General features: G+C 41.1%; 1 protein-coding gene and 1 long non-coding RNA gene across 8 annotated transcripts in view; one reads left to right on the forward strand and one right to left on the reverse strand.

The window, feature by feature from the left end:
* LOC110521588 (neuroligin-1) overlaps positions 1-10,558 on the forward strand; it is a 334,792-nt gene extending 324,234 nt beyond the window's left edge. For all 4 annotated transcript variants that reach the window (XM_090231650.1, XM_036968746.2, XM_036968744.2 and 1 more), the window contains 2 exons: positions 3,394-4,183; positions 4,779-10,558. In XM_090231650.1, the coding sequence (XP_090087776.1) occupies positions 3,394-4,183; positions 4,779-5,607 (1,619 nt within the window). In that variant the 3' untranslated portion in view covers positions 5,608-10,558. The remainder of the gene's footprint in view (positions 1-3,393; positions 4,184-4,778) is intronic.
* The window catches only part of LOC149983959 (uncharacterized), a 566,613-nt gene that overhangs the window by 199,280 nt on the left and 339,392 nt on the right, over positions 1-27,941 (reverse strand). The gene's annotated exons all lie outside the window — the stretch shown is intronic.

Genomic DNA, 27,941 nt, shown 5'->3' on the forward strand with positions numbered 1-27,941 from the left:
TCAATGCACACTTAACCTCTCTGGGTGCCAAATTCAAATAAATTACTATAAAAATCAAACTTTCATTAAATCACACATGCAATATAGCAAATTAAAGCTACACTTGTTGTGAACCCAGCCAACATGTCAGATTTCAAAAAGGCTTTTCGGTGAAAGCAAACAATGCTATTATCTGAGGATAACACCTCCGTAAACAAAGAGAGAAACCATATTTCAACCCTGCAGGCACGACACAAAACGCAGAAATATTAATATAATTCATGCCTTACCTTTGACGAGCATCCTTTGTTGGCACTCCAATATGTCCCATAAACATCACAAATGGTCCTTTTGTTTGATTAATTGCGTCGATATACAGTGGGGAGAACAAGTATTTGATACACTGCCGATTTTGCAGGTTTTCCTGCAAAATGTGTGCAATTTTTATCATAGGTACACTTCAACTGTGAGAGACAGAATCTAGCCAGTCTCCAGACCTGAACCCAATAGAAAATCTTTGGAGGGAGCTGAAAGTCCGTATTGCCCAGCGACAGCCCCAAAACCTGAAGGATCTGGAGAAGGTCTGTATGGAGGAGTGGGCAAAAATCACTGCTGCAGTGTGTGCAAACCTGGTCAAGAACTACAGGAAACGTATGATCTCTGTAATTGCAAAACTATATATTTCTGTACCAAATATTAAGTTCTGCTTTTCTGATGTATCAAATACTTATGTCATGCAATAAAATGCAAATTAATTACTTAAAAGTCATACAATGTGATTTTTGTTTTAGATTCCGTCTCACACAGTTGAAGTGTACCTATGATAAAAATTACAGACTTCTACATACTTTGTAAGTAGGAAAATCTGCAAAATGGGAAGTGTATCAAATACTTGTTCTCCCCACTGTATATCGACGGAATGTCCATTTATTTGGTGCGTTTGATCCAGAAAAACACCAGTTCCAACTTGCTCAATGTGACTACAAAATATCTAAACACTTTTGTAATACAACTTTAGGTATTTTTTTACGTAAAAAATAGACAAAATTGAAGACGGGATGATCTGTGTTCAATCCAGGAGGAAAACAAGCTGAAGCTAGCTTTCTGGTCATGCGCTTCTTATCTAACAGTACACTTCAAGTGACCCTCGTTCAAGATGGCCGTACTTCTTCATTACACAAAGGAATAACCTCAACCAATTTCTAAAGACTGTTGACATCCAGTTGAAGCGATAGGAACTGCAATAAGGTCCCTTAGAAATCTGGATTCCCAATGAAAACTTAATGAAAAGAGAGTGACCTCAAAAAAGAAAATCTGAATGGTTTGTCCTCTGGGTTTCGCCTGCTAAATAAGTTCTGTTATACTCACAGACATGATTCAAACAGTTTTAGAAACTTCAGAGTGTTTTCTATCCAAATCTACTAATAATATGCATATCTTATCTTCTGGAGATGTGTAGCAGGCAGTAGAATTTGTGCATGCATTTCATCCGGACATGAAAATACTGCCCCCTGTCACCAAGAAGTTAACCAGCATGGCTACCACAGCATTCGGCAGCGATACGCCATCCCATCTGGTTTGCGCTTAGTGCGACTATCATTTGTTTCTCAACAGGACAATGACCCAACACACCTGCAGGCTGCGTAAGGGCTATTTGACCAAGAAGGAGAGTGATGGAGTGCTGCATCAGATGACCTGGCCTCCACAATCACCAAACCTCAACCCAATTGAGATGGTTTGGGAGGAGTTGGACCGCAGAGTGAAAGAAAATCAGTTAACAAGTGCTCAGCATATGTGGGAACTCCTTCAAGACTGTTGGAAAAGCATTCCAGGTGAAGCTGGTGAATAAGAGAATGCCAAGAGTGCGCAAAGCTGTCATCAAGGCAAAGGGTGGCTACTTTGAAGAATCTAAAATCTTTTTTTGATTTGTTCAACACTTTTTCGGTTACTACATGATTCCATATGTGTTATTCCACAGTTTTGATGTCTTTGCTATTATTCTACAATGTAGAAAATAGTGAAAATAAATAAAAACTCTTGAATGAGTAGATGTGTCTATACTTTTGACTAGTACTGGTACCCCCAGCACCCCCAACCCCAAACATCTTCCCCTGTGTAAAGTGCTTTTGATTCTCTCTCTCTCTCTCTCTCTATCCTTCACGTATACATTTTAATTGCCATAGTCCCCACATTTCATGTGCCACTCTGCCTCACAACCACAAAGAACCGTAGACAATCCTGCTTCTTTACTTTTCCCTTCCTTCCTAGCAGCTGGATATATACATTTGTATTTTCCCTGTTTTTCTAGGACCTTTAATTTGTGTAAAACTCTTCTCAGGGAAAAGGTTAAAGTTGACTAAAGCACTGACCATATATGGGCTCTAATAGTATTCCATACCTGATCGCCAGACCCACTTTATTTGGATTGTATCGCTATCTCACCTCCTAATCCACGTTCTTAGGGGAGCCCCAATCAATGTTATCATGTCAGTGTATTGCTCCCTCTAATCGTATTGTCTTCACAGATTAATTAAATACAAAACTACTAATATTCATACCACAGTATGACACTTTTCAGACACAGCATGATCAATCCTGCTCCTACAACTTTGTCATTTCCATCTTTTTGTGTGGGTTGGATCGAAAGACAGATTTTATATCAACATGTTTGAAAATGTGATAATTAAAGCAAGTTTTCTTTGTTATTAGAATGATAAAAATACATGTACTTTAAAAGAGGTTATTTCTTGTTTATAAAACATCAGAATTAACAATACGTGTCATGACAATTCCTATGATATTGTGACTGTGTAACAAGTCTGTCTACAAACCTTGTCAAACAAACCCTGAAATAGAAGTCTGACTGTTTGTAAAGCAGTAATCTCTGTTAACAATGCAGATGTCTGTCAAGACAAGAGACAATGTCTCTCTGTGCTCTCCCAGGAATTGCACAATAAACTAAGCTAGACAAATTGACTTTTACATTTTCAAGGTTGTGAGGAGAGTTACGTCTATTGCCAGCAAATTTAATCGCTCTTCAAGTGCACATAACTCTACAAGTGCACATTTAGATTTTAGTGTGAGTACACATCATGCTGTGTTTGGATATGTTTAGTAATGACAGTTTCAGTGGCATTTCCTCCTGAGTGGCAGGTCATGTAGAGAGAGAGTAGAGTATTACTTTGGGCAATTATTTTATCACAGCATGCATCATCAATGACTTACAATGATAGGACCCATGATTAAGACACATAAAAGCCCATGCACCAACCATAGTATCCCTAAAAGAATAGTCTGTTTTCTATCATACTCTGGGGGAAAGCAGGGAACAACATTTCCCAGTGTGATGCATTGTGATGCTACATTATGAGGTGTTGTCTGACTCTGGTTGGCTTGTATCTTGTCTCTCTGCAGGACTTTTCCAGAGAGCTATAGCACAGAGTGGCACTGCGTTGTCCAGCTGGGCAGTCAGCTTCCAACCTGCTAAGTACGCTCGCATGTTGGCCAAGAAGGTGGGCTGCAATCTGAAGGAAACGGTGGACCTGGTGGAGTGTCTGCAGAAGAAGCACTACAAGGAGCTGGTGGACCAGGACATCCAGCCAGCCAGGTACCATATCGCCTTTGGGCCTGTCATAGATGGAGATGTGATCCCAGACGACCCCCAGATCCTCATGGAGCAGGGCGAGTTCCTCAACTATGACATCATGCTGGGCGTCAACCAGGGCGAGGGCCTGAAGTTTGTGGAGCTCATCGTAGATAACGAGAACGGCGTCCAGGCCAATGATTTTGACTACGCCGTGTCCAGCTTCGTGGACGACCTGTACGGTTACCCGGAGGGCAAAGACATTCTGCGTGAGACCATAAAGTTCATGTACACGGACTGGGCTGATAAACACAACCCAGAGACCAGGAGGAAGACCCTACTAGCTCTGTTCACTGACCACCAATGGGTGGCTCCGGCCGTGGCCACAGCAGATCTCCACTCCAGCTTTGGGTCACCAACATACTTCTACGCCTTCTACCACCACTGCCAGACAGAGCAGGTGCCCCCGTGGGCAGACGCAGCCCACGGTGACGAGATCCCCTATGTGTTTGGCCTGCCCATGATCGGTCCCACAGAACTGTTCCCCTGTAACTTCTCGAAGAACGACGTCATGCTCAGTGCTGTGGTGATGACTTACTGGACTAATTTTGCCAAAACTGGGTATGTGTGGTACTGAAACCTATTTTAAGCTGTAATGTGTTTATGCCAGCAAGCTTGTGTGTGTGTGTGTTACATTTTTGTCTAGTTAAAGAATTGAATACCATGTTGTATACATTTTTATGTTTTATGTTGGACAGCATATCAATGAGTGTCATTGTCCCATCCCATATTCAAAGACATGCTGTTAATTAATGACAAATGATGGTTGCCTGGATAGTGGAATTCTCAATAGAAAAAAATATATATATATATATTTTGCTTTGCCTTTAAGCATGTAGTCATGGAGGTAATTGTTTTTTGGAGCATAATGGGGGACAATGGCTTTTTCCCTCAGCAGCCAAAGAGCCCAAAGGGACCATCGAGATACTAATGATCTACATATATAACAGTAAATTGACATATAAAACAGGGCACCAATGAGATTTATGCCTCCACTTTGCATGGTTAAGCCAGTTTATGATGTGTTCTGACTGGCTCCATATGCCATTCCCAGAAAATGGTACTCGTTCTGCTGGAATGAGCCTCCATTCCTCATGCTTTGTAGTGGTGCTTTGCTCATACTAAGTCCCGTCTTTCCTGTCTTTCCCTTCCCCAGTGACCCTAACCAGCCAGTCCCCCAGGATACCAAGTTCATCCACACTAAGCCTAACCGTTTCGAGGAGGTGGCGTGGACTCGCTACAACCAGAAAGACCAGCTGTACCTCCACATCGGCCTGAAACCCCGCGTCAAGGAGCACTACCGGGCCAACAAGGTCAACCTGTGGCTGGAGCTGGTGCCCCACCTCCACAGCCTAAACGAGGTCACCCAGATCATCTCCACCACCACCAAGGTCCCCCCACCGGAGGTCACGCCCAGGTCACCAAAGAAGATCCCTGTCAACACCAAGAGGCCTAACCCTACGCCTTTCCCCACCGAGACTCAGGACAGTCAGAATCAGCCCTTCCTGGTGGATCAGAGGGACTACTCCACTGAGCTGAGTGTCACCATCGCTGTGGGTGCCTCGCTGCTCTTCCTCAACATCCTGGCCTTCGCTGCCCTCTACTACAAGAAGGATAAGCGGCGGCACGACGTGCACCGGCGCTGCAGCCCCCAGCGCAACACGACCAACGACCTGGCGCACACACAGGAGGAGGAGATCATGTCCCTGCAGATGAAGCACACAGACCTGGACCACGAGTGCGACGCCATGCATCCACACGAGGTAGTTCTGAGAACTGCCTGCCCGCCAGACTACACGCTAGCCATGCGCCGCTCACCAGACGACATCCCCCTCATGACCCCCAACACCATCACCATGATCCCCAACACCATGCAGGGCCTCCAGTCGTTGCACAACTTCAACACCTTCCCCAGTAGTGCACAAAACAACACCCTGCCTCATACCCTGCCCCACCCACACTCACACTCCACCACCAGGGTATAGCCGGACGGATGGACGCTGAAACACACAGCACATGCCAGAGCTCACACCCAGCCCGATCAAACGGATGTGGAATAACTTCTACTCCTGTGAATATATTAAGGGAATAGGGATTTTGCTGGGACGGGAGAAGAATTTCATTTGATAGAAAAGAAGAAATTAGAAAAAAGTCAAACAAATATTTCAAATGAAAAAATAAACAAAGAGAAGGATACTTTTTATTTCTGTTATTGAAACAGAACAAGGTTAACTTTTCCAGCTACAGATATCAACTTTGGAATTTTATAAACGATTGCTTGATCCTGTTATCTTGGAAAAGAGAAAAAACCTCAGTGGAGTTTCAGAGGAGTAGCAGGTCGCTTTGTAAATGAAAGAAAACATATTGTTTTCCTGAGGCATCAAACTGTAGAGTACTCTTTCTGGAGTCAAGGGGAGATGCAACCAATTTAGGCATGTGTTACTCTACAAGTAGAGGCAATGTAAGATATGACAAAAACAATCTAGAGAGAGAGGGAAAAACTCTTAAAGGTTATGCACAATGTAAACATTTTCAAAATGTCTTGGATTCTTCTCAGAAATTTATTTTTGGGGAACAGTTTTATTGTATAGAGCCTTTTTACATATCTAGATATGTACACAAAGCACCAATGCTGTTTAAGTCATTCTTGGGCGTCAATTCCGCAAATCTGCCAGCAGAACAAAAACGGAGGGATCCACTGGCTTTCTGGCAGATACAGCTTCATCACACAAGTGCTGTCTATACCGAGAGCTGGAGGACAAAGAATACTGGATATTTTTAGCACGAAGCGCATGACAATTTATCTGCTTGATGGCTGTTCTGCTGATTAAGTCATAATTAAGAAATAATGTCAGCCCCATTGGAATAGTTTGAAGGAACACTTCTGATTGGCTTACAAACCCACAAACCCACATGGGTTAAGGTCATGGTCATAATTGGGGACAGCAGGGGAGGGTGGGCTTACGGTAACTACAGTACATACACAATAGCTTGAGTGAACATGGGTATAAGGACTAGTTTTGTACAATGTGTGTTGGTACAACTTTTTGATAGTGGTGAATCACTCGCTGTTTGGGATCCCGATGGAGGGACGTTTCATTGTACTCTTTTGATCAATGTTATTTGCTATTACTTATTAGGTTACTTATCACTGCTCTTGACTAGTTCAAGGAAACTTTAACGTAGAAAAGTAATTACCTGCACTGTTAATTATTTTTGTTTTCCGTATGAATGATCCCTAAACACAAAGTGTGCCCAGGGCCATGAAGAAGGGAAGGTGAAGGCTAGGGAATAGTAGAACCTCTTGACTGCATACATTTTCTTTCCCCCTATTATCCTTTCATAGAGTATGTTCCGTAGCACTGTTTAAAGATTTATGCGTATAAATGTGTAATTGAAGCGAGGATGCCCTCCGCTGACATGTTGGATGTGCCTGCAACCCAACCGCAGGAGGAAGAGAGGCGGGGTGGAGAGAGAGCGAGAGAACAGGGGCTCCAGGAACTCCCATGGTACACCTCTCCCAGGGAGGAAACAGCATTCAGGCAGATTCACTGCAGTAGAACCGCTTAGAACCGTCTAGCCAGCACCCTTGTCTCTCACAGAGTAATTTCCATTTGCTTCTGTTCTGTTCTTTTTTATTTTCTACTGATGATGCTGTACTGTATTGTCTCAGATTTAGTTATTGTTGTTCTGTAGCATGGTTTATTCGTGAACACGCGCCTTGGTGTCACATTGTACAAGACTGTCAGCGTGTTACCATGACTGTCCCGCTAACCTCTAGGCAGCCCATAGTGAATGTTCCTGCCCTCACAATGCCAGAGTGCAACTTCCCTCTGCCAGCTGTCGCAGAACAGGGGAGTAACAATGTGTTATACAAATACATACCAGAGTGAATAGCTTAAAGGAGGAAGCCGCTGAGGGGAAAATAGTTCTCTAAACAGTCAAAAGCCCAACTGTACTCAAGCAGAGAGTGAAGACGGCACATACAGTAGTAAGAGGCGACACATAAGTAAGACAAAGTAGTAAGAAAAACACTTGTCCTCTCATTTTCCTGTCAATAAAGGCTGGATATAATGCGTCTGCTGAGGGGAGACAGTTGCTCTACAGTCCATCAAAGTAAGAACATACAATGGGACGTAGACAAGGTATAGCTTTTCTGGGGGAGGTGAAGGTAAATTATAGTCCACATTGCCCAAAACTAAAACGCAAGCAATTTCATCAGCCTGTATTGCAGTGGTGTGACCTCTAAACAATGCTCCTTACTGGAGAAATGACACAGGGGGAGAGAAACGCCCAGCGAATTAAACATGTAATTGCACTACGGACAAATGATCAAGTAATTGGAGAACAACATTGGAGAGTTGGCAGGAGAGGTGAATGCCACAGAAGCACTCACTCTACCACGCAGGATGAATGATTGGGGATTAAGAGGTGTGGGGAGAAAACTGTGCTCTGTTTCTGAATAACACAAAACCTCTGACACAGAGCCAGTCCTCAACAGGATGTTCCCATGGACCCCCCCCCCCCCCCCTTCACCACTACGTACCCTACCGGGGAGGATTGGAAACAGAGTTAGAAATGGGACAACTGGTACTACCCTCCTCTCCCTACCTCCTTCCCTCCCAAAAAGGCTGATTCTGCACATCCCCTATATTCAATTACTGCAGGTATGAATATGGATAGTTGCTGCTCACTATACTCTTTCTCCACCATGCTCCCTCAGAGTGGTGTTAAAGGCCCAGTGCAGTCAAAAATGGGGTTTCCTATGTATTATATATATTTCCACACTCTGAGGTTATATTAATAATGTGAAATTGTGAGAATTATGATAATGCCCTTTTAGTGCAAGAGCTGTTTTAAAAGACCGCCTGCAATGTCAGCCTGTTTTGGTGGGATAGAGTTTTGGCCCGCCTGGTAACATATCCAGGCAGTAAATTATTAATAAACCAATAAGAAATAGGGTTCAAAACATCTCTGCCAAATACCAGCTAGTTTTCAGTGTTCCCCTTCCCACTCAGACCACTCCCAGGCAGTTTATCTTGCTTGGGAAATTGCTAAGAAGCTATTTTTGTTTCTTTGTGTTCAATTAAAATGGTCAAAATCACAGTAAGGTACTTTTAATTGTTACCCATCAATTATTTGATATTGAGATAAAAATGGCTGCACTGGACCTTTTAAAATGTTATGAGCCAGTGGTGAAGGAGAGCTATAAGGGCTTTCCCTCCAAATTTGCATGCAGGACTTCCAGAATGCGAGAGAAAGAAGGGTTATACCTCAAACTATAATGTGACGATGTGGCTCAGGCCTTACCTGTGTTACCCAGTCCTGGACAGAGGAGGGTCAAGAATTGTGAATGAATGTAATGCGAAGAGTGCCATTTTCAAAAAAATGCTACACTACATCTTTGAGATCGATGAAGATCTTTTAAGATCTGTAAAAGGCTGTTCGCTCTTTCAAAATGTCTGTGAGAAGGGCGCTATGTGAGTGGGTATTTCAGTTGTATTGTAGATTTGTCACTTTCTTTCTGGTTAAAATAGTAATTACTTTTCTGGAGCACAATAAATTATTTTAATAAGCTGAATTAGCAGTGCTGCAACTCTTTATTTACCCGTTATGTTTGGTCAATAGTCTGATTTGATTGTAGAGTAGACACTCACAGTTAAAGAATGCTTGACAGAACTGAACTTCAAGCAACCATGTGGTCAGTCACTTGTCAGGTGGTCTGTCACACACTGTTGGTTTCCTTTGCTAGGGCTACAGTATATAGGACTTCGTGTTGATGTGTCCTAGACTTAAAACAGAATCTCAGAAATTTGACACGCAGGTTTTGACCGGTTCAGTTGTTGTTGTTAAGTGACAGAGATGAAAGATAAGTAATTTAATGGATTTTTACTGCTGTGCTTTCTGTGGTCTGTTGGGGCTGTGTCATGGAGGTGTCAATGATATATTTTCCTCTTGTCTGTAAAAATCACAAGCATATTTGGCATTCCCTTTCATGCTAATCAGAAATGAATCTAGACTCGTCCACTTTGGAAATGGTGACATTTTACTTGTTGGCAACGATTAAAAACCAATTATTTCCCCACCTGACTTCGACATTTGAGAGCAGGCGAGAGATTCTGCCTTGAGACTGAGGGGAATAAACACAGAGCTGTTTACCGTGTGCGGTTTTAACCAAGGGCACAGATGCTCCTGCCAAAGAGCAGCTCAAATCCTGTTTGATAAGGGTTCGCCATTTCCCATTATGGAGTATTTCACAACATCAAACACTTTTGCCTCTGATAACCAGTCTTTCATTTACATGCACTGTTCGATCTATCTCATTCATCCCAGGGCCATTTCTTGCAAGCCTTTTATAACGTTAGATAATTGCTATGTACTTAAGCAATGTTTTATAAAACTGTTGCGTAACTTTGTTCTACCTATAGTGCAGCAGCATATTTTGTGAAATAGGTTGATTATCCTGTCAAAAGTGCAATGCAATATGCTCTGAGAGTCGGGAAAACCATACCGAAGAGTTGACCTATACTAATCCTTATGTATGTTTCAGATTTGAATGACTGTGGGTAGGTAACTAGCATCACATTTATGTTTGAATTGTTGGCTACAAATGGATGTTCAACAGCAAATCATCTACACTTCGATCATGTCACCCCCCATTTTGGAGTACATGGGAGTCACTACAAATAAACATACACTTCTATGTGACCCTGTGTAACTGACTCTGCCAATAGACAATGTACTTTGCATTATTTGTGGTTTGTTTTCTTTGGAACCTTCAAAATAAAGTTAACAGCCTCCTCCAACCCAAACCATTTTATCTGTAATGGTAAGGCTTCTGTTTGCCTTCAGTGACTTAAGTTTGTGTGTGGACATCCATGGCTTTCATGAGCATTTTCAATATCATTAATAAATATTATCTTATTTTTTAACTTGCTCAGACTATTGTCCTCCTGTGTTCTGATGTACCTGCCTTATACATTATTCCAACACAGCAACTCTGACTGGTGCTGAAGAGTCTTTCTATTTTTAACTTGGGGAATCTTACACATAAATAGTTGAGGTCAAATATTACTATGGCTGGGCGATATTGCCAAAATATATCAGAATATTTGTCTCATTTGTCTCACATTATGAAGATATTTTAAATTCTAAATGTTTTTCATGAGTAGTGCTTGACCCTAGGATGGAAATACATACATTCTAAGTCGTTTTAATGGGATTCCTACTTTCTGATTGTTGTAAACTCAATCAAACTAGGACAAAACGGACAGGGAGGTAGGTGCAAGTTGTAGAACTTTTCAGTTATTTAGCATTGTATCCTCGTTATAGACAGCATTGTAAAACTCCACTCCAGTAAGTTGATCCATACAGGTATACCTTATACCGCCTAGCCTCTTAATATTACAAACCCGTAGTCTGCATTATCTGGTGTATGATATTGCATACATATTTTGTAAATGCTTGCTGTCCATTACATTTTCCAAAATGTTATCTGGATATGATACACATGAGACACATTTTCTAACAAGTAAGACTGTCGTTTTATCATTCATTATTTTTGTTCTTTCGACAACAATGTATATAAGCGTTGTTCATGTGAGCTAAATTCAATTGGAATTCATGAACTGCTCACCGTTGCTTGCCGGACATGTGGATGCTAATGCTTAACCTTGGGTAAGGCAATTATAGTTAAGAAGTTGAGGCACCTCTTTTTATCTACAGTACAACTGAACACACGTGTTTGATCGAAGGTGAGTATATGAGCACACACAGGCATTAATTACATATACACAGGCATTGATTGATACAAACATTCATTCATCATTGTAAGGACCTAAGTTTGAACTTGAACGTCTGCATGAATCTTGACCACCTGGACTTCAATGTTGGTGATTCAACTACAAACAACCCTGATATGGCACATGCAGGAATCATATACTACTCTTAGTTGTGAACTTCGGCTTTCTTTGACTATGAACTCAATTCAGTTGAACCTGCGTTGCTGTATTTATGCAGTATGATCTTATGAAAGGTCCAATGCAGCAGTTTTTATCTCAATATCACATCATTTTGAAGTAGTAATTAAGTACTTTACTGTGATTGTTTTCAATTAAAATGGTAAAAACTAAACAAAACTTGCTTCTTAGCAAAGAGCAATTTCTCAAGCAAGAATGTTTCTAGGACTGTCTGGGAGTGGATTTGAGTGGGGAGGGGAAACTGAAAATTAGCAGTTATTGGCAGAGAGGTTTGGAACTTCTTTCTTATTGGTCTATTACAGTGCCTTGTGAAAGTATTCGGCCCCCTTGAACTTTGCGACCTTTTGCCACATTTCAGGCTTCAAACATAAATATATAAAACTGTATTTTTTGTGAAGAATCAACAACAAGTGGGACACAATCATGAAGTGGAACGACATTTATTGGATATTTCAAACTTTTTTAACAAATCAAAAACTGAAAAATTGGGCGTGCAAAATTATAAAAATTTTGTTTTCAAATAGCTCATACACTAAAAGAACATTATCATAACTTCACAATTTAACAGTATTATTCCAACTTCATAGTGTTTAGAAATATATTAAAGAAAACATTGGTAGAGCAGGTGCAATGGTCCTACCATGCTTTCCCTGGCTAGCAATGTGACTGTTTGTTGTCAGGTGTCAACATTCATGAATGCACCTTGTGTCTTTTTAACTGAACAGCTCAAATATAAGACCTCATTGACTGTCTGTTTGTCTGCCTGCCTGTCTCTCACCACCTGTGTTGTAATGAGCACAACTCAAAAATACATAGGAGAATGTCTTTACTTAACAAAGCAGGCACAGCATCTCTCCATGTCATACAAGTGGACAGAGCATGGGGGAGTTATTTATAGTCAGGCAGTATCCTTAGACACCGTGTTTCTACACCTGCATTGCTTGCTGTTTGGGGTTTTAGGCTGGGTTTCCGTACAACACTGTGAGATATCAGCTGATGTAAGAAGGGCTCTATAAATCAATTTGATTTGTAATTTGATTTGTTTCTTTGAAGCTGGAATCCTTAATGGTGAAACAGCCATGTCCGTTTGCGTTATTAATACAACAAAGAAGCTACTGCAAACAACAAACACTGTTTTTTTCCCTCAAACATCATTGCACGCAGAGCACAATATGTACTACAATTGTGCTGCACAACGCTCCTCAGCTTGGCAACAAAAACATTAACAACAGTGGTGGGGCGGCCAGTGGAGCTGTTCCCCCCTACTGCGGATTCCATCTATAACTGTACAGCTGTATGGAAGGCCTGCATCTCAGGACATTTTGTTGCGATCTGTGTGTAGAGTCTGTCTTTCTCATACCCTGCTTCCTCTCCTCGTAATGACCCCCTCTACCTGTTCTTCCAGTTTATTGCTCAACATAAAATGTAGCATCGCTGACAGTCCATTAGCTCAGCAAGGATGATTCTGGCCTGTTTTCTGTTGAACAGAGTATATTGACAGTAAGTGGAGTGTATCCAGCCAGACCATTATGTCAACTGAGTGAAGTGAGAGTCTTTCATTAGAAAATGTAACAAGGATACCCTGTCTTACAACTTCCTCAGTCCACAAAAGTATGTCATCCTTTTCAAAAACCTAGGTCAATAGTTGTAGAGGAAAGTTTTCAGATCTGCCTTCAGTTTGATAACACCTGAAATGTATGTTTTTAGATCATAAAAGAGGATTAATTTGTTACTGGAGGGAAATTTAACGAGGTGATCTGTCTGAGTGAATATTATTTTACCCCTCTGATAATTGCAGATGAGGAATTTGAGGTTTTGTTTCTTCGGACATTTAGACCACGTGTCAACAGCCTCTTTGGTCAAAATATGTGGCAGGACTAAAGCTGACGATGCTGTAGTGTTACAGCCCCTCCCCTTAGCACCATTGAGGTCCATTGCACATTGATTACATTTAGACAATTCTGTCATTTTAAACTTTGTTCAGAGGTTTTTTGGCCTTTTAATTTATTTTTATTTTTTTTACAGCATTTCAGTAGTTTAGCCATTAGATTATCTGTATGATTCATCCCCCTGAATGGGTAGACGGGAGGGAATGTAACACTGTGACATCGTTTTTTTGATGAGTTATGTTTATTTTTCTGTTGTGTGGGCTAAAGTGCTGTACAGTATGTGAAATACATCAAATAAATGTCAAAATTGTATGACATTTTTCTGTTGCTATCATACATTGTGTTGAACTGTGTTGAGTCTATGTATGTCTGGTGAGTAGCCTACTCTAAGACTGTTATTTCTGACAATTGTGTTATTACAGTTTTTCTCAATTGCTAAAACACTAAAACTCATTGGCTGAACAAAGTTCTCAGTTGCCTGGACTCATTTAGCTAATTATGCAGTCTGTTGTCAATACCTTAAACCATTTCACATGATAAAACACAATTTGCAGATCTCACTTAGACTTTTCAGCAAAACTCTAAACACATTCTCATTCTCAAAACACATTCTGCACTCTAATGCACATGTCATCCATACTGGTAAACACAAGTGGCAACAATCAAATACAAATAGAGAACATATGTCATTGATTTAACCTGTTTCAAATGATGCAACACAACCAATAAGCCAGTTCAGAGAGCAAACAGGTTGTTGAAGGTGGGAAGGAGAAAGTCTGAGAATGGATACTGTAGTACAGTGCATTGTAGGCTGTATACTGTACAATGGATGAATTGTATGGCCCTGGACATTGTGCTTTCCATTTACTGTATTAACAGTACTGACTGCTCAATAGATTTTGACTGGTTGCAGATTCATATCAACAAAGAACAAGAATTGCAGTATCACAGAGACAAAGGACAAGTTTGTGAGATGCAGGGTACAGTACTGTAAAAATAGGGGTACAAGGAGGAGGAAGAACAAAAAACAAAATTGCAAAGAGCAAAGCAGAGTAGTAATTTCTGATCAATTTTGAGCTACTATGATTGAACATGTTTTCGTTCATCAAAGGACAATGAGGGAAAAATGTGAATATTTTTTTTGATTAAAAATGTACTTCTCCCTGAGAATTGTATGTTTTGAACAATGTGTTTTCTATTTTTCGGTGTATTGTTTATTGACTGCTTGAGAGTGTATATCATTTTGATCACTTTGTTCATGATTTGAGAGCAGTGTTTGATTTTGAACACAGGTAAAACTGTTTTGAGGCGAATGTTTCATTTTGCAAGAGGAGTCAGAGGTTATGTAAATAGTGCTTGAAGATGAGGTTTTGTGTTTAATGTTTTCAGGAAATGGAGCAAGGTTTCAGAAATTGTGTTTTAGCAATTGAGAAAAACTGTAAGTGAACTACCCTGTGTGTCAAGTAATTGATTTAAATCTAATTATAAAGCAATAATGCTCTGTATGTATATAAAAGTTGATATGTTACATTGCAATAGGATGACCGGATTTAAAATACCCAAATGCGGGACAAATAGTACATTTCAACACTGTCTCCTAAGCCAAATTTGCCAAACTGCTCAACTTGGAACCAATCAGAATCCCCTTACATACCACTCATGATTGAGGCAATACTTGGACTGCTTCTATACGATGTAAACAGAGCCTCTTTTAAAAATGCGAGCTGCTGTCTGATGAAGAGGAACAGATATAGCTAGCTCCCAAAGACTGAAACAAGATAAGCATCTATTTTCTAGTGCACTTAAAATGTGCAGCATGCAATAGGAATTGGTAACTCCTTTGACCATTTGGACAATTATTTGAAAGCTAGCCAATATTAGTTTTACTACCCTACCCAGCTACTGTAAATGTCAATTTGTGTTCCATTATATGTCTCTCTGTGTTAGATTTTTGAATCATGTTTTGGCATGATCATATGTCTCATTTCAAGTAACTAGCTGCAGGCTTAAAGAAACATTCAATCATATACTTTGCATAGAAACCCAAATAAAAGCATGTAGATTTAAAGATGTGTGTGTGTCATATTTGCTAGAATTTAATGTTTAAAAAGCGACAGCTGCAGATGTTTATTAGCCAATACATACGGTACAGCCTAAACATATAGAATACCTTAATATATAATGTTTTCTAAAAACAGTAGTACAATGTGCTCTGCAATAAGATAACCAGAGTTTGATATCTAAACCAGATGAGTTCTCAAACAGCAGTTGCCCAATACCATGGAGGGCATGCATCATGTTGGATGCATTGGAATATAAGGTATGGAGAATGATAAAGAGCCTGTTAGATTATAGAAAATGCAGTTGGGAAATGAATGTTTGAGTTTCAAATACTAAATGTATATTTAGGTGGTTTAAATGATTAACTTTCCTACTAACCTTCTAAAAGTTTTAGAACTGTCATCAATGCATGATTCAGTACTCCCCTTTAGTGTGCCCATGCCCCATTTGTGTGCCTAGGCCCCGCAAATCAAATGTTACTGGTCCCATACACAAGGTTTGCAGATGTTATTGCGAGTGTAGTGGAAAGATCCCACACTGGTCACCAATGTAACTGACCGATGTAGCGAGAGACAAGAGCAGAATGCGATCTAAAGCTTGTGTGGCCCAGAGACGAGAAATCTACCATCTATGTCAAAAACCGAGGCTCCTGACAGGGACAATAGAATTCTCCCCACAGCAGTTTGTCACCCGTTAAACTGATTCTACACTGAATTTAGTCTTTGAGATGCTATAACAAGCACTTGTATCTGTAGTTGGTGTTCTTCAACTCTCACATGCACAGGACTGTGTAAAACACAACCCACAAAGAAAATACATCAGGCAAATGCATATGTAGTCTCAATGTCTAAATAGTGACGGCAGGGCTAGTTCAAACTGCAGTAGGATGGTTCTCCTCACAGGTGAGTGAATCAGCCCATGTTTGGTGAATAGAACTTGGTTGATCTCTGGGAGCTGGATACAGGAGAGCTGAATAGATCATGTGATACAAACATGGGAGACAAGAATGAATAAAAACGAATGTAGTTTGTGGGCTAGGATATAGTTTGTGAGATAGAAAATGAACATACTGACAGTCTGAGGCAGGGTGCTCTGCAATCATCCTACTCCAACTATTGACAGGGATAATGTGGCATTTCATATTTGTCAGTATGAATGAAATTAGTATGTCCTGCCTTGATGACTGTATTAGATTTACACTACTTGTCCTACAGAGTTTTGTAGTCTTAAATTATTACTTGGAATAAATTGATAGATGAAAACTCCTTGTCCTGGAATGACATGCTCTGCTCCTGCAAGCTAGCAACAGATGTAATTATTATCTTGAGTTGTCACCAGCAGTCAAATACCTTAGCTACAGATAACATGATTGGCAGACATGATCAGCAGAGATAGTACCATGGATAGTATACAAGGTTTGATTGGTTTACAGTTTAGTACTCAGCCTGTTCAGCTACCGAAAATAAAAGTAAGTATTTAGAAAAATGTGCAAGAATTTTCATTGTCAACAAACCGAAACCTGTTCCGAATAAATATCCTTTTATAACTAGGGGGCAGTATTTTCATTTTTGGATAAAAAACGTTCCCGTTTTAAACGGGATAATTTGTCACGACAAGATGCTCGACTATGCATATAATTGACTATGCATATAAAGCTTTGGATAGAAAACACTCTGACATTTCCAAAACTGCAAAGATATTGTCTGTGAGTGCAACAGAACTGATGTTACAGGCGAACCCAGATAAAAATTAAATCAGGAAGTGCCGCATTTTTTGAAACTGTGGCTGTGAATGAGCTATGAATGAGCTTACATTTTCTACGTATTCCCCAAGGTGTCCACAGCATTGTGACGTCGTTTTACGCATTTATGTTGAAGAATAGCTGTAAGGGACCACATTTAGCAAGTGGTCACATGATGGCTCCGGCAGAAAATCTTGCTTAAAGTACAATCGCTTCTTATGAGAAACCAATTGTCCCGACGGATATATTATCGAATATATATGTGAAAAACACCTTGAGGATTGATTCTAAACGTTTGCCATGTTTCTGTCGATATTATGGAGCTAATTTGGAAAAAGGTTTGGCGTTGTAGTGACTGCATTTTACGATCGATTTCTCAGCCAAACGTGAAGAACAAACGGAGCTATTTCGCCTACAAAAATAATATTTTTGGAAAAAAGGAACATTTGCTATCTAACTGGGAGTCTCCTGAGTGAAAACATCCAAAGTTCTTCAAAGGTAAATGATTTAATTTGATTGCTTTTCTTATTTTCTTGAAAATGTTGCCTGATGCTAGCAGAGCCTAGCCATAGCATTATGCCATGATAAACTTACACAAATGCTTGTCTAGCGTTGGCTGTAAAGCATATTTTAAAAATCTGAGATGACAGTGTGATTAACAAAAGGCTAAGCTGTGTCTCAATATATTTCATTTGTGATTTTCATGAATAGGAACATTTTCTAGGAAGATTTATGTCCGCTGCGTTATGCTAATTAGTTTGAGGCTATGATTACGCTCCCGCATGCGGGATGGGTAGTATCAAGAAGTTAAATATACATAATATGTAAAAATAAAAAAAACAGCTCGTCCATCGACAGAGATCGATCATCCCGAAAACTAAAGCAGATGGCTTACTACGGCCCACCACCTAAAACACGCTTTTTGTAGTTTGGCCAAACTGTGCTCTCCAAGTTTAGCTGAAATTTAGCCCGAAATGATTTAAAAAGTGATTTGCGTATGACATTGGCCTACGTCTCATCTTGCCTCAAAATATCAGATCTCAACAACGATTGGAGAAGTACCACATCCGTATGATATACAGTACCAATCAAGAGTGTGCAAAGCTGTTATCAAGGCAGAAGGTGGCTACTTTGAAAAATATCAAATATAAAATCTATTTTGATTTGTTTTACACTTTTTTGGTTACTACATGATTCCATATGTGTTATTACATAACTTCGATGTCTTCACTATTATTATACAATGTAGAAAATAGTAAAAATAAAGAAAAACCCCTGAATGAGTAGGTGTGTCAAAACTTTTGACTGGTACTATATATATATATATATATATATATATATATATATATATATACTGAAAGAAATATGAACGCAATATGCAAAGTATTGGTCCCATGTTTCATAAGCTGAAATAAAAGATCACAGAAATGTTCCATATGCACAAAAAGCTTATTTCTCTCAAATATTGTGCACAAATGTGTTTACATTCCTGTTATTGAGCATTTATCTGCCAAGATAATCCCTCCACCTGTCAAGTGTGGCATATTAAGAAACTAATTAAACAGCATGATCATTAAACATGCAGGGAAAATAAAAGGCTACGCTAAAATGTGCCGTTTTGTCACACACAATGCCACATATGTCTAAAGTTTTGAGTGAGCGTGCAATTAGCATGCTGACTGCAGCAATGTCCACCAGAGCTGTTGACTAAAAATCACAGACCATGTGTAACTTTGCCAGCCCAGGACCTCCACAACCGGATTCTCACATGCGGGATCGTCTGAGACCAGCCACCCGAACAGCTGATGAAACTGAGGAGTATTTCTGTGTGTAATAAAGCTCTTTTGTGGGGAAAAAACATTGGATTGGCTGGACCTGGCTCCCCAGTGGGTGGGCCTGGCTCCCAAGTCAATCAATCAATCAATCAAATGTATTTATAAAGCCCTTCTTACATCAGCTGATGTCACAAAGTTTTGTACAGAAACCAAACCTAAAACCCCAAACAGCAAGCAATGCAGGTGTAGAAGCACAGTGGCTAGGAAAAAGTCCCTAGAAAGATCGGAACCTAGGAAGAAACCTAGAGAGGAACCAGGCTATGAGGGGTAGCCAGTACTCTTCTGGCTGAGATTAAAACAGAACATGGCCAAGATGTTCAAATGTTCATAGACGACCAGCAGGGTCAGATAATCATAATCACAGTAGTTGTAGAGTTGAAGACAGCAGGTCTGGGACCAGGTAGCACGTCCGGTGAACAGGTCAGGGTTTCATAGCCGCAGGCAGAACAGTTGAAACTGGAGCAGCAGCACGACCAGGTGGATTGGGGACAGCAAGGAGGCCAGGTAGTCCTGAGGCATGGTCCTACGGCTCAGATCTTCCGAGAGAAAGAGAGAGGGGGGGCAATTAGATATAGCATACTTAAATTCACACAGGACACCAGATAAAACAGGAGAAATTCTCCAGATATAACAGACTGACCCTAGCCCCCCGACACAAACTATTGCAGCATAAATACTGGAGGCTGAGACAGGAGGGGTCGGGAGACATTTTGGCCCCGTCTGACGATTCCCCCGGACAGGGCCAAACAGGCAGGATATAACCCAACCCATTTTGTCAAAGCACAGCCCCCACACCACTAGAGGGATATCTTCAACCACAAACCTTATATCTTGAGACAAGGCCGAGATAGCCCACAAAGACCTTCCCCACAGCACAAACCCGAGGGAGGGCGCCAACCCGGACAGGAAGATCACATCAGTGACTCAACCCACTCAAGTGATGCACCCCTCCTAGGGACAGCATGGAAGAGCACCAGTAAGCCAGTGACTCAGCCCCCGTAATCGGGTTTGAGGCAGAGAATCTCAGTGGAGAGAGGGGAACCGGCCAGGCGGAGACAGCAAGGGCAGTTCATTGCTCCAGTGCCTTTCCGTTCACCTTCACACTACTGGGCCAGACTACACTCAATCATAGGACCTACTAAAGAGATGAGTCTTCAGTAAGGACTTAAAGGTCGAGACCGAGTCTGCGTCTCTCACATTGATAGCCAGACCATTCCATAAAAATGGAGCTCTCCAGCTGTTTGCTTAGAAATTCTAGGGACAATAATTAGGCCTACGTGATTCTAGCAGCCGTGTTTAGCACTAACTGAAGTTTATTTAGTGCTTTATATGGGTAGCTGGAAAGTAGAGCATTGCAGTAGTCTAATCTAGAAGTGACAAAAGCATGGATACATCTTTCTGCATCATTTTTGGATGGAAAGTTTATCATTTTTGCAATGTAGATGGAAAAAAAGCTGTCCTTGAAACAGTCTTGATATGCTCGTCAAAAGAGAGATTAGGGTCCAGAGTAACGCCGCGGTCCTTCACAGTTTTTTTTGAGACGACTGTACAACCATCAAGATTAATTGTCAGATTCAACATAAGATCTCTTCTCTTTGTTTCTTGGGACCAAGGAATAGCATCTTTGTTTTGTCCGAGTTTAAAAGTAGAACATTTGCCGCCATCCACTTCCTTCTATCTGAAAGGCGGGCTTCCAGGGAGGGCAATTTTGGGGCTTCACCATGTTTCATCGAAATGTACAACTGTGTGTCACCCGCATAGCAGTGAGAGTTAACATTATGTTTCTGAATGTCATCATAAAATATATAGGGAAAACAATAGTGGTCCTAAAACAGAACCTTGAGGAACAACAAAATGTACAGTTGATTTGTCAGAGGACAAACCATCTACAGAGACAAACGGATATCTTTCTGACAGATAAGATCTAAACCAGGCCAGAACTTGTCCATGTAGACCAATTTGGGTTTCCAATCTCTCCAAAAGAATGTGGTAATCGATGATATCAAAAGCAGCACTAAGGTCTAGTGGAGCACGAGGACAGATTCAGAGCCTCGGTCTGACGCCATTAAAAGGTAATTTACCACCTTCACAAGTGCAGTCTCAGTGATATGATGGGGTCTAAAACCAGACTTAAGCGTTTCGTATACATTGTTTGTCTTTTCTAACATTTTTGAGAGGAATGGGAGATTCGATACAGGCCGATATTCTGTCATATTTTCTGGGTCAAGGTGTGGCTTTTTCAAGAAAGGCTTTATCACTGCCACTTTTAGTGAGTTTGGTACACATCTGGTGGATAGGGAGCAGTTTATTATGTTCAACATAGGAGGGCCAAGCAAAAAAAATCTAAAATATGTTTTGATTGTGTTTAACACTTTTTTGGTTACTGTGTTATTTCATAGTTTCATGTAGGAAACAAAATGGAATTAGTTAGGTGTGTCAAAACTTTTGGCTGGTGCTGTATATATTTTCATAAGCCCAACATTGGAATCTGAATAAAACAGTACAAATCAACCTTTAAAACAAAAAAAATTGTTGAGAAAATGTGGGACAAAATTGTTTAGCAATGGGATGTGGGACAAAGGGCCAAACCGTGGGACATGCTGTCACCCTTCAATCCAGGACATGTTGTCACCCTACATTTGCCTGGCTAACCAAACTATTTGCTCCAGCCAAACGCTACCCCACGCCCACGGACGTTAGTTTATTTTCCGCAATGTGTCTGGATTTGTGTACCTCCCCGACAATTTCTAAAAATGGAAATATATTCTAGACCGTCTGAATGGTCCCAGAAAACGATGGGTTGTGCCAGAGGCAGAACACACGTGGGTAAAGTGGCGTTTTGAAAATCTGATTGGTTAGAGATGATCCAATTGCTGATGACTTTGTTTGTACAACACTCCTAATTTTGACATCACCACAAACAACTTAATTGATGGCAGTCTCTGACTGAAGTATGTAGTTAAATAGACAGATATAGATGTTTTGTTATGTTAATTAGATTCCCGCTGGGCTGCAGAAATTGTAGAAGGGTTAACTAGCATTTAAAAAGTTAATAGATTTTTCTTTAACTAATTAAAAATATCTCTCCCTATATTCTGAATCATGTTGTAAAGTCAGTACAGTAGCCTGTTCCTCGCTGGGGGAGGGGCAGGTAGCCTAAACAGGCACACACTCTGGCAAAAATGTTCAGGTTGCAGGCAGACACTGGAATTCGTTTCTGAGTGACAAAGTGAGGGCTTTGCATAGGTGCTATGTTGAATTTTTTTGTGGGGCTAGAAAAAAATGCCTTTATATTGGAAAAAAGCAAGAAGATGTTTTTCGACTTAGAACCGACAGGTTCGCTCAACCTTACTCATGGTGGAATTATGAGGAAATTAAGTCAAGGTCAGAATACAGCATATCTGTAAACACACCTCTGCTCCATGTATGTGAGCTTCACCCCAAATGAATACTAAGCTGCAACATGTGTTAACCCATGCTTAAGTTCAAGGTCAGAATACGCCCAGAAAGAAAATAATTACGTTTGATTTACGTGGGCATAACTTGGGGTTGATTTCCCCCTGAGAGACTTACCAACAAGACTCACAACTGTAATTGCTGTCAACGGTGTTTCTAACACATACAGTGGCTTGTGAAAGTATTCACCCCCCTGGCATTTTTCCTATTTTGATGCCTTATAACCTGGAATTAAATTCGTTTTTTGGGAGGGTTGTATCATTTGATTTACACCACATGCCTACCACTTTGAAGATGCAAAATATTTCTTAACTGTGATACAAACAAGAAATAAGGGAAAAAAAACAGAACTTGAGCGTGCATTACAAAAGTCAATACTTTGTAGAGCCACCTTTTGCAGCAATTACAGTTGCACATCTCTTGGGGTAGGTTTCTATAAGCTTGGCACATCTAGCCACTGGGATTTTTGCCATTCTTCAAGGCAAAACTGCTCCAGCACCTTCAAGTTGGATGGGTTCTGCTGGTGTACAGCAATCTTTAAGTCATACCCCATATTCTCAATTGGATTGAGGTCTGGGCGTTGACTAGGCCATTCCAAGACATTTAAATGTTTCCCCTTAAACCACTCGAGTGTTGATTTAGCAGTATGCTTAGGGACATTGTTCTACTGGAAGGTGAACCTCTGTCCCAGTCTCAAATCCCTTGAAGACTGAAACAGGTTTCCCTCAAGAATTTCCCTGTATTTACCGCCATCCATCATTATTTTAATTCTGACCAGATTCCCAGTCCCTGCCGATGAAAAACATACCCACAGCATGATGCTGCCACCACCGTGCTTCACTGTGGGGATGGTGTTCTCGGGGTGATGAGAGGTGTTGGGTTTGCGCCAGACACAACGTTTTCCTTGATGGCCAAAACGCTCAATTTTAGTCTAATCTAACCAGAGAACCTTCTTCCATTTGTTTGGGGAGTCTCCGACATGCCTTTTTGGTGAACACCAAATGTGTTTGCTTATTTTTTTTCTTTAAGCAATGTCTTTTTTTCTGGCCACTTCCGTAAAGCCCAGCTCTGTGGAGTGTAAAGTGGTCCTATGGACAGATACTCCAATCTCCGCTGTGGAGCTTTGCAGCTCCTTCGGGGTTATCTTTGGTCTCTTTGTTGCCTCTCTGATTAATGCCCTCCTTGCCTGGTCTGTGAGTTTTGGTGGGCGGCCCTCTCTTGGCAGGTTGTCATGGTGCCATATTCTTTCCATTTTTTATTAATTGATTTCATGGTGCTCTGTGGGATGTTCAAAGTTTCACATATTTTTTTATAACAAAACCCTGATCTGTACATCTCCACAACTTTGTCCCTGGCCTATTTGGAGAGCTCCTTGGTCTTCATGGTGCCGCTTGCTTGGTGGTGCCCCTTGCTTAGTGGTGTTGCAGACTCAGGGACATTTCAGAACAGATATACATATCAATATATATATATATATATATATATATATATATATATATATATATATATACACACAAATATATATGTGTATACAGTTGAATGTGGAAGTGTACATACACTTAGGTTGGAGTCACTAAAACTCATTTTTCAACCACTCAACACATTTCTTGTTAACAAACTATAGTTTTGGCAAGTCGGTTAGGACATCGACTTTGTGCATGACACAAGTAATTTTTCCAACAATTGTTTACAGACAGATTATATCCCTTATAATTCAATCTATCACAATTCAAGTGGGTCAAAGGTTGACATACACTAAGTTGACTGTGCCTTTAAACAGCTTGGAAAATGTCAAAAAATGATGTAAGGGCTTTAGAAGCTTCTGATAGGCTAACTGACATCATTTGAGTCAATTGGAGGTGCACCTGTGGATGTATTTCAAGGCCTACCTTCAAACTCAATGCCTCTTTGCTTGACATGATGGGAAAATCAAAAGAAATCAGCCAAGACCTCAGAAAAATTATTGTAGACCTCCACACGTCTGGTTCATCCTTGGGAGAAATTTCCAAATGCCTGAAGGTACCACGTTCATCTTTTATTTATTTTATTTTATTTCACCTTTATTTAACCAGGTAGGCTAGTTGAGAACAAGTTCTCATTTGCAACTGCGACCTGGCCAAGATAAAGCATAGCAGTGTGAACAGACAAAAACACAGAGTTACACATGGAGTAAACAATAAACAAGTCAATAACATAGTAGAAAAAAATAATCTATATACATTGTGTGCAAAAGGCATGAGGAGGTAGGCAATAAATAGGCCATAGGAGTGAATAATTACAATTTAGCAGATTAACACTGGAGTGATAAATGATCAGATGAACATGTGCAGGTAGAGATACTGGTGTGCAAAAGAGCAGAAAAGTAAATAAAATAAAAACAGTATGGGGATGAGGTAGGTAAATTGGGTGGGGTATATACCGATGGACTATGTACAGCTGCAGCGATCGGTTAGCTGCTCAGATAGCAGATGTTTAAAGTTGGTGAGGGAGATAAAAGTCTCCAACTTCAGAGTTTTTTGCAATTCGTTCCAGTCGCAGGCAGCAGAGAACTGGAAGGAAAGGCGGCCAAATTAGGTTTTGGCTTTAGGGATGATCAGTGAGATACACCTGCTGGAGTGCGTGCTACGGGTGGGTGTTGCCATCATGACCAGTGAACTGAGATGAGGCGGAGCTTTACCTAGCATGGACTTGTAGATGACCTGGAGGCAGTGGGTCTGGCGACGAACATGTAGCGAGGGCCAGCCGACTAGAGCATATAGGTCGCAGTGGTGGGTGGTATAAGGTGCTTTAGTAACAAAACGGATGGCACTGTGATAAACTGCATCCAGTTTGCTGAGTAGAGTATTGGAAGCTATTTTGTAGATGACATCGCCGAAGTTGAGGATCGGTAGGATAGTCAGTTTTACTAGGGTAAGTTTTGCGGCGTGAGTGAAGGAGGCTTTGTTGCGAAATAGAAAGCCTCTAGATTTGATTTTGGATTGGAGATGTTTGTCTGTGAGTCTGGAAGGAGAGTTTGCAGTCTAGCCAGACACCTAGGTACTTATAGATGTCCACATATTCCAGGTCGGAACCATCCAGGGTGGTGATGCTAGTCGGGCGTGCGGGTGCAGGCAGCGAACGGTTGAAAAGCATGCATTTGGTTTTACTGGTGTTTAAGAGCAGTTGGAGGCCACGAAAGGAGTGTTGTATGGTATTGAAGCTCGTTTGGAGGTTAGATAGCACAGTGTCCAAGGAAGGGCCAGAAGTATCTGTACAAACAATAGTACGCAAGTATAAACACCATGCGACCACGCAGCCGTCATACCACTCAGGAAGGAGATGTGTTCAGTCTCCTAGAGATGAATGTACCTTGCTGCGAAAAGTGCAAATCAATCCCAGAACAACAGCAAAGGACCTTGTGAAGGTGCTGGAGGAAACAGGTACAAAATCATCTACATCCACAGTAAAACGAGTCCTATATCAACATAACCTGTAAGGCAGCTCAGCAAGGAAGAAGCCACTGCCGCCATTAAAAAGCCAGACTACGGTTTGGAACTGCACATGGGGACAAAGATCGTACTTTTGGGAGAAATGTCCTCTGGTCTGATGAAACAAAAATTTAACTGTGGCCATAATTCCCATCGTTATGTTTGGAGGATAAAGGGTGAGGCTTGCAAGCCGAAGGACACCATCCCAACCATGAAGCATGGGGGTGGCAGCATCATGTTGTTGGGGTGCTTTGCTGCAGGAGGGACTGGTGCACTTCACAAAATAGATGGCATCATGAGGGAGGACATTTTTGTGGATATATTGAAGCAACATCTCAAGACATTAGTCAGGAAGTTAAAGCTTGGTCGCAGATGGGTCTTCCAAATGAACAATGACCCCAAGCATACTTCCAAAGTTGTGACAAAATGGCTTAAGGACAACAAAGTCAAGGTGTTGGAGTGGCCATCACAAGCCCTGACCTCAATCCTAAAATTGAAAATATGTGGGCAGAACTGAAAAAGCATGTGCGTGCAAGGAGGCCTACATACCTGACTCAGTTACAATAGCTCTGTCAGGAGGAATGGGAAAAATTCACCCAACTTATTGTAGGAAGATTGTGGAATGCTAACCGAACCATTTGACCCAAGTTAAACAATTTAAAGGCAATGCTACCAAATATAAATTGAGTGTATGTAAACTTCTGATCCACTGGGAATGTGATGAAAGAAATAAAAGCTGAAATAAATAATTCTCTCTGCTATTATTCTGACATTTCACATTCTTAAAATGCCAGCAGCATACCACCCTGCATACCACTGCTGGCTTGCTTCTGAAGCTAAGCAGGGTTGGTACTGGTCAGTTCCTGGATGGGAGACCAGATGCTGCTGGAAGTGGTGTCCTCTGGTCTAAAAAAATATCCCAATGCCCCAGGGCAGTGATTGGGGACACTGCCCTGTGTAGGGTTCCGTCTTTCGTATGGGATGTTAAACAGGTGTCCTGACTCTCTGAGGTCATTAAATATCCAATGGCACTTATCATAAGAGTAGGGGTGTTAACCCCGGTGTCCTGGCTAAATTACCAACCTATCCCTCAAACCATCACGGTCGCCTAATAATCCCCAGTTTACAATTGGCTCATTCATCCCCCTCCTCTCCCCTGTAACTATTCCCCAGGTCGTTGCTGCAAATGAGAACGTGTTCTCAGTCAACTTACCTGGTAAAATAATGAATAAATAAAAACATGCAAAAAAATAAAGTGGTGATCCTAACTGACCTTAAACAGGGAATTATTACTTGGATTAAATGTCAGGAATTGTGAAAAACTGAGTTTAAATGTATTTGGCTAAGGTGTATGTAAACTTCCGACTTCAACTGTATATGAGAATGATATCCATTGACTACAGCTAAGCGTTCAACACCGTAGTGCCCTCAAAGCTCATCACTAAGCTAATATCCCTGGGACCTAACACCTCCCTCTACAACTGGATCCTGGACATCCTGACGGGCCTCCCCCAGGTGGTAAGGGTAGGTAGCAACACGTCCGCCACACTGATCCTCAACATGGGGGCCCCTCAGGGTGCGTCCTCTTTACTCCGGTACTCCCTGTTCACTCATGACTGCATGGCCAGGCACGACTCAAACAGTTGCAGGCCTGATCACCAACAACGATGAGACATCCTATAGGGAGGAGGTCAGAGAGCTGTCCGTGTGGTGCCAGGACAACAACCTCTCCCTTGATGTGATCAAGAAAAAGGAGATTATTGTAGACAACAAGAAATGTAGGACCGAGCAAGCCCCCATTCTCATCGACGAGGCTGCAGTGGAGCAGGTTGAGAACTTCAAGTTTCTTGGTGTCCACATCACCAGCAAACTATCATGGTCCAAACACACT

This window comes from Oncorhynchus mykiss, chromosome 4 (assembly GCF_057628025.1).
Source record: "Oncorhynchus mykiss isolate SJ-2025 chromosome 4, ASM5762802v1, whole genome shotgun sequence".
NCBI classification, from domain to species: Eukaryota; Metazoa; Chordata; class Actinopteri; order Salmoniformes; family Salmonidae; genus Oncorhynchus; species Oncorhynchus mykiss.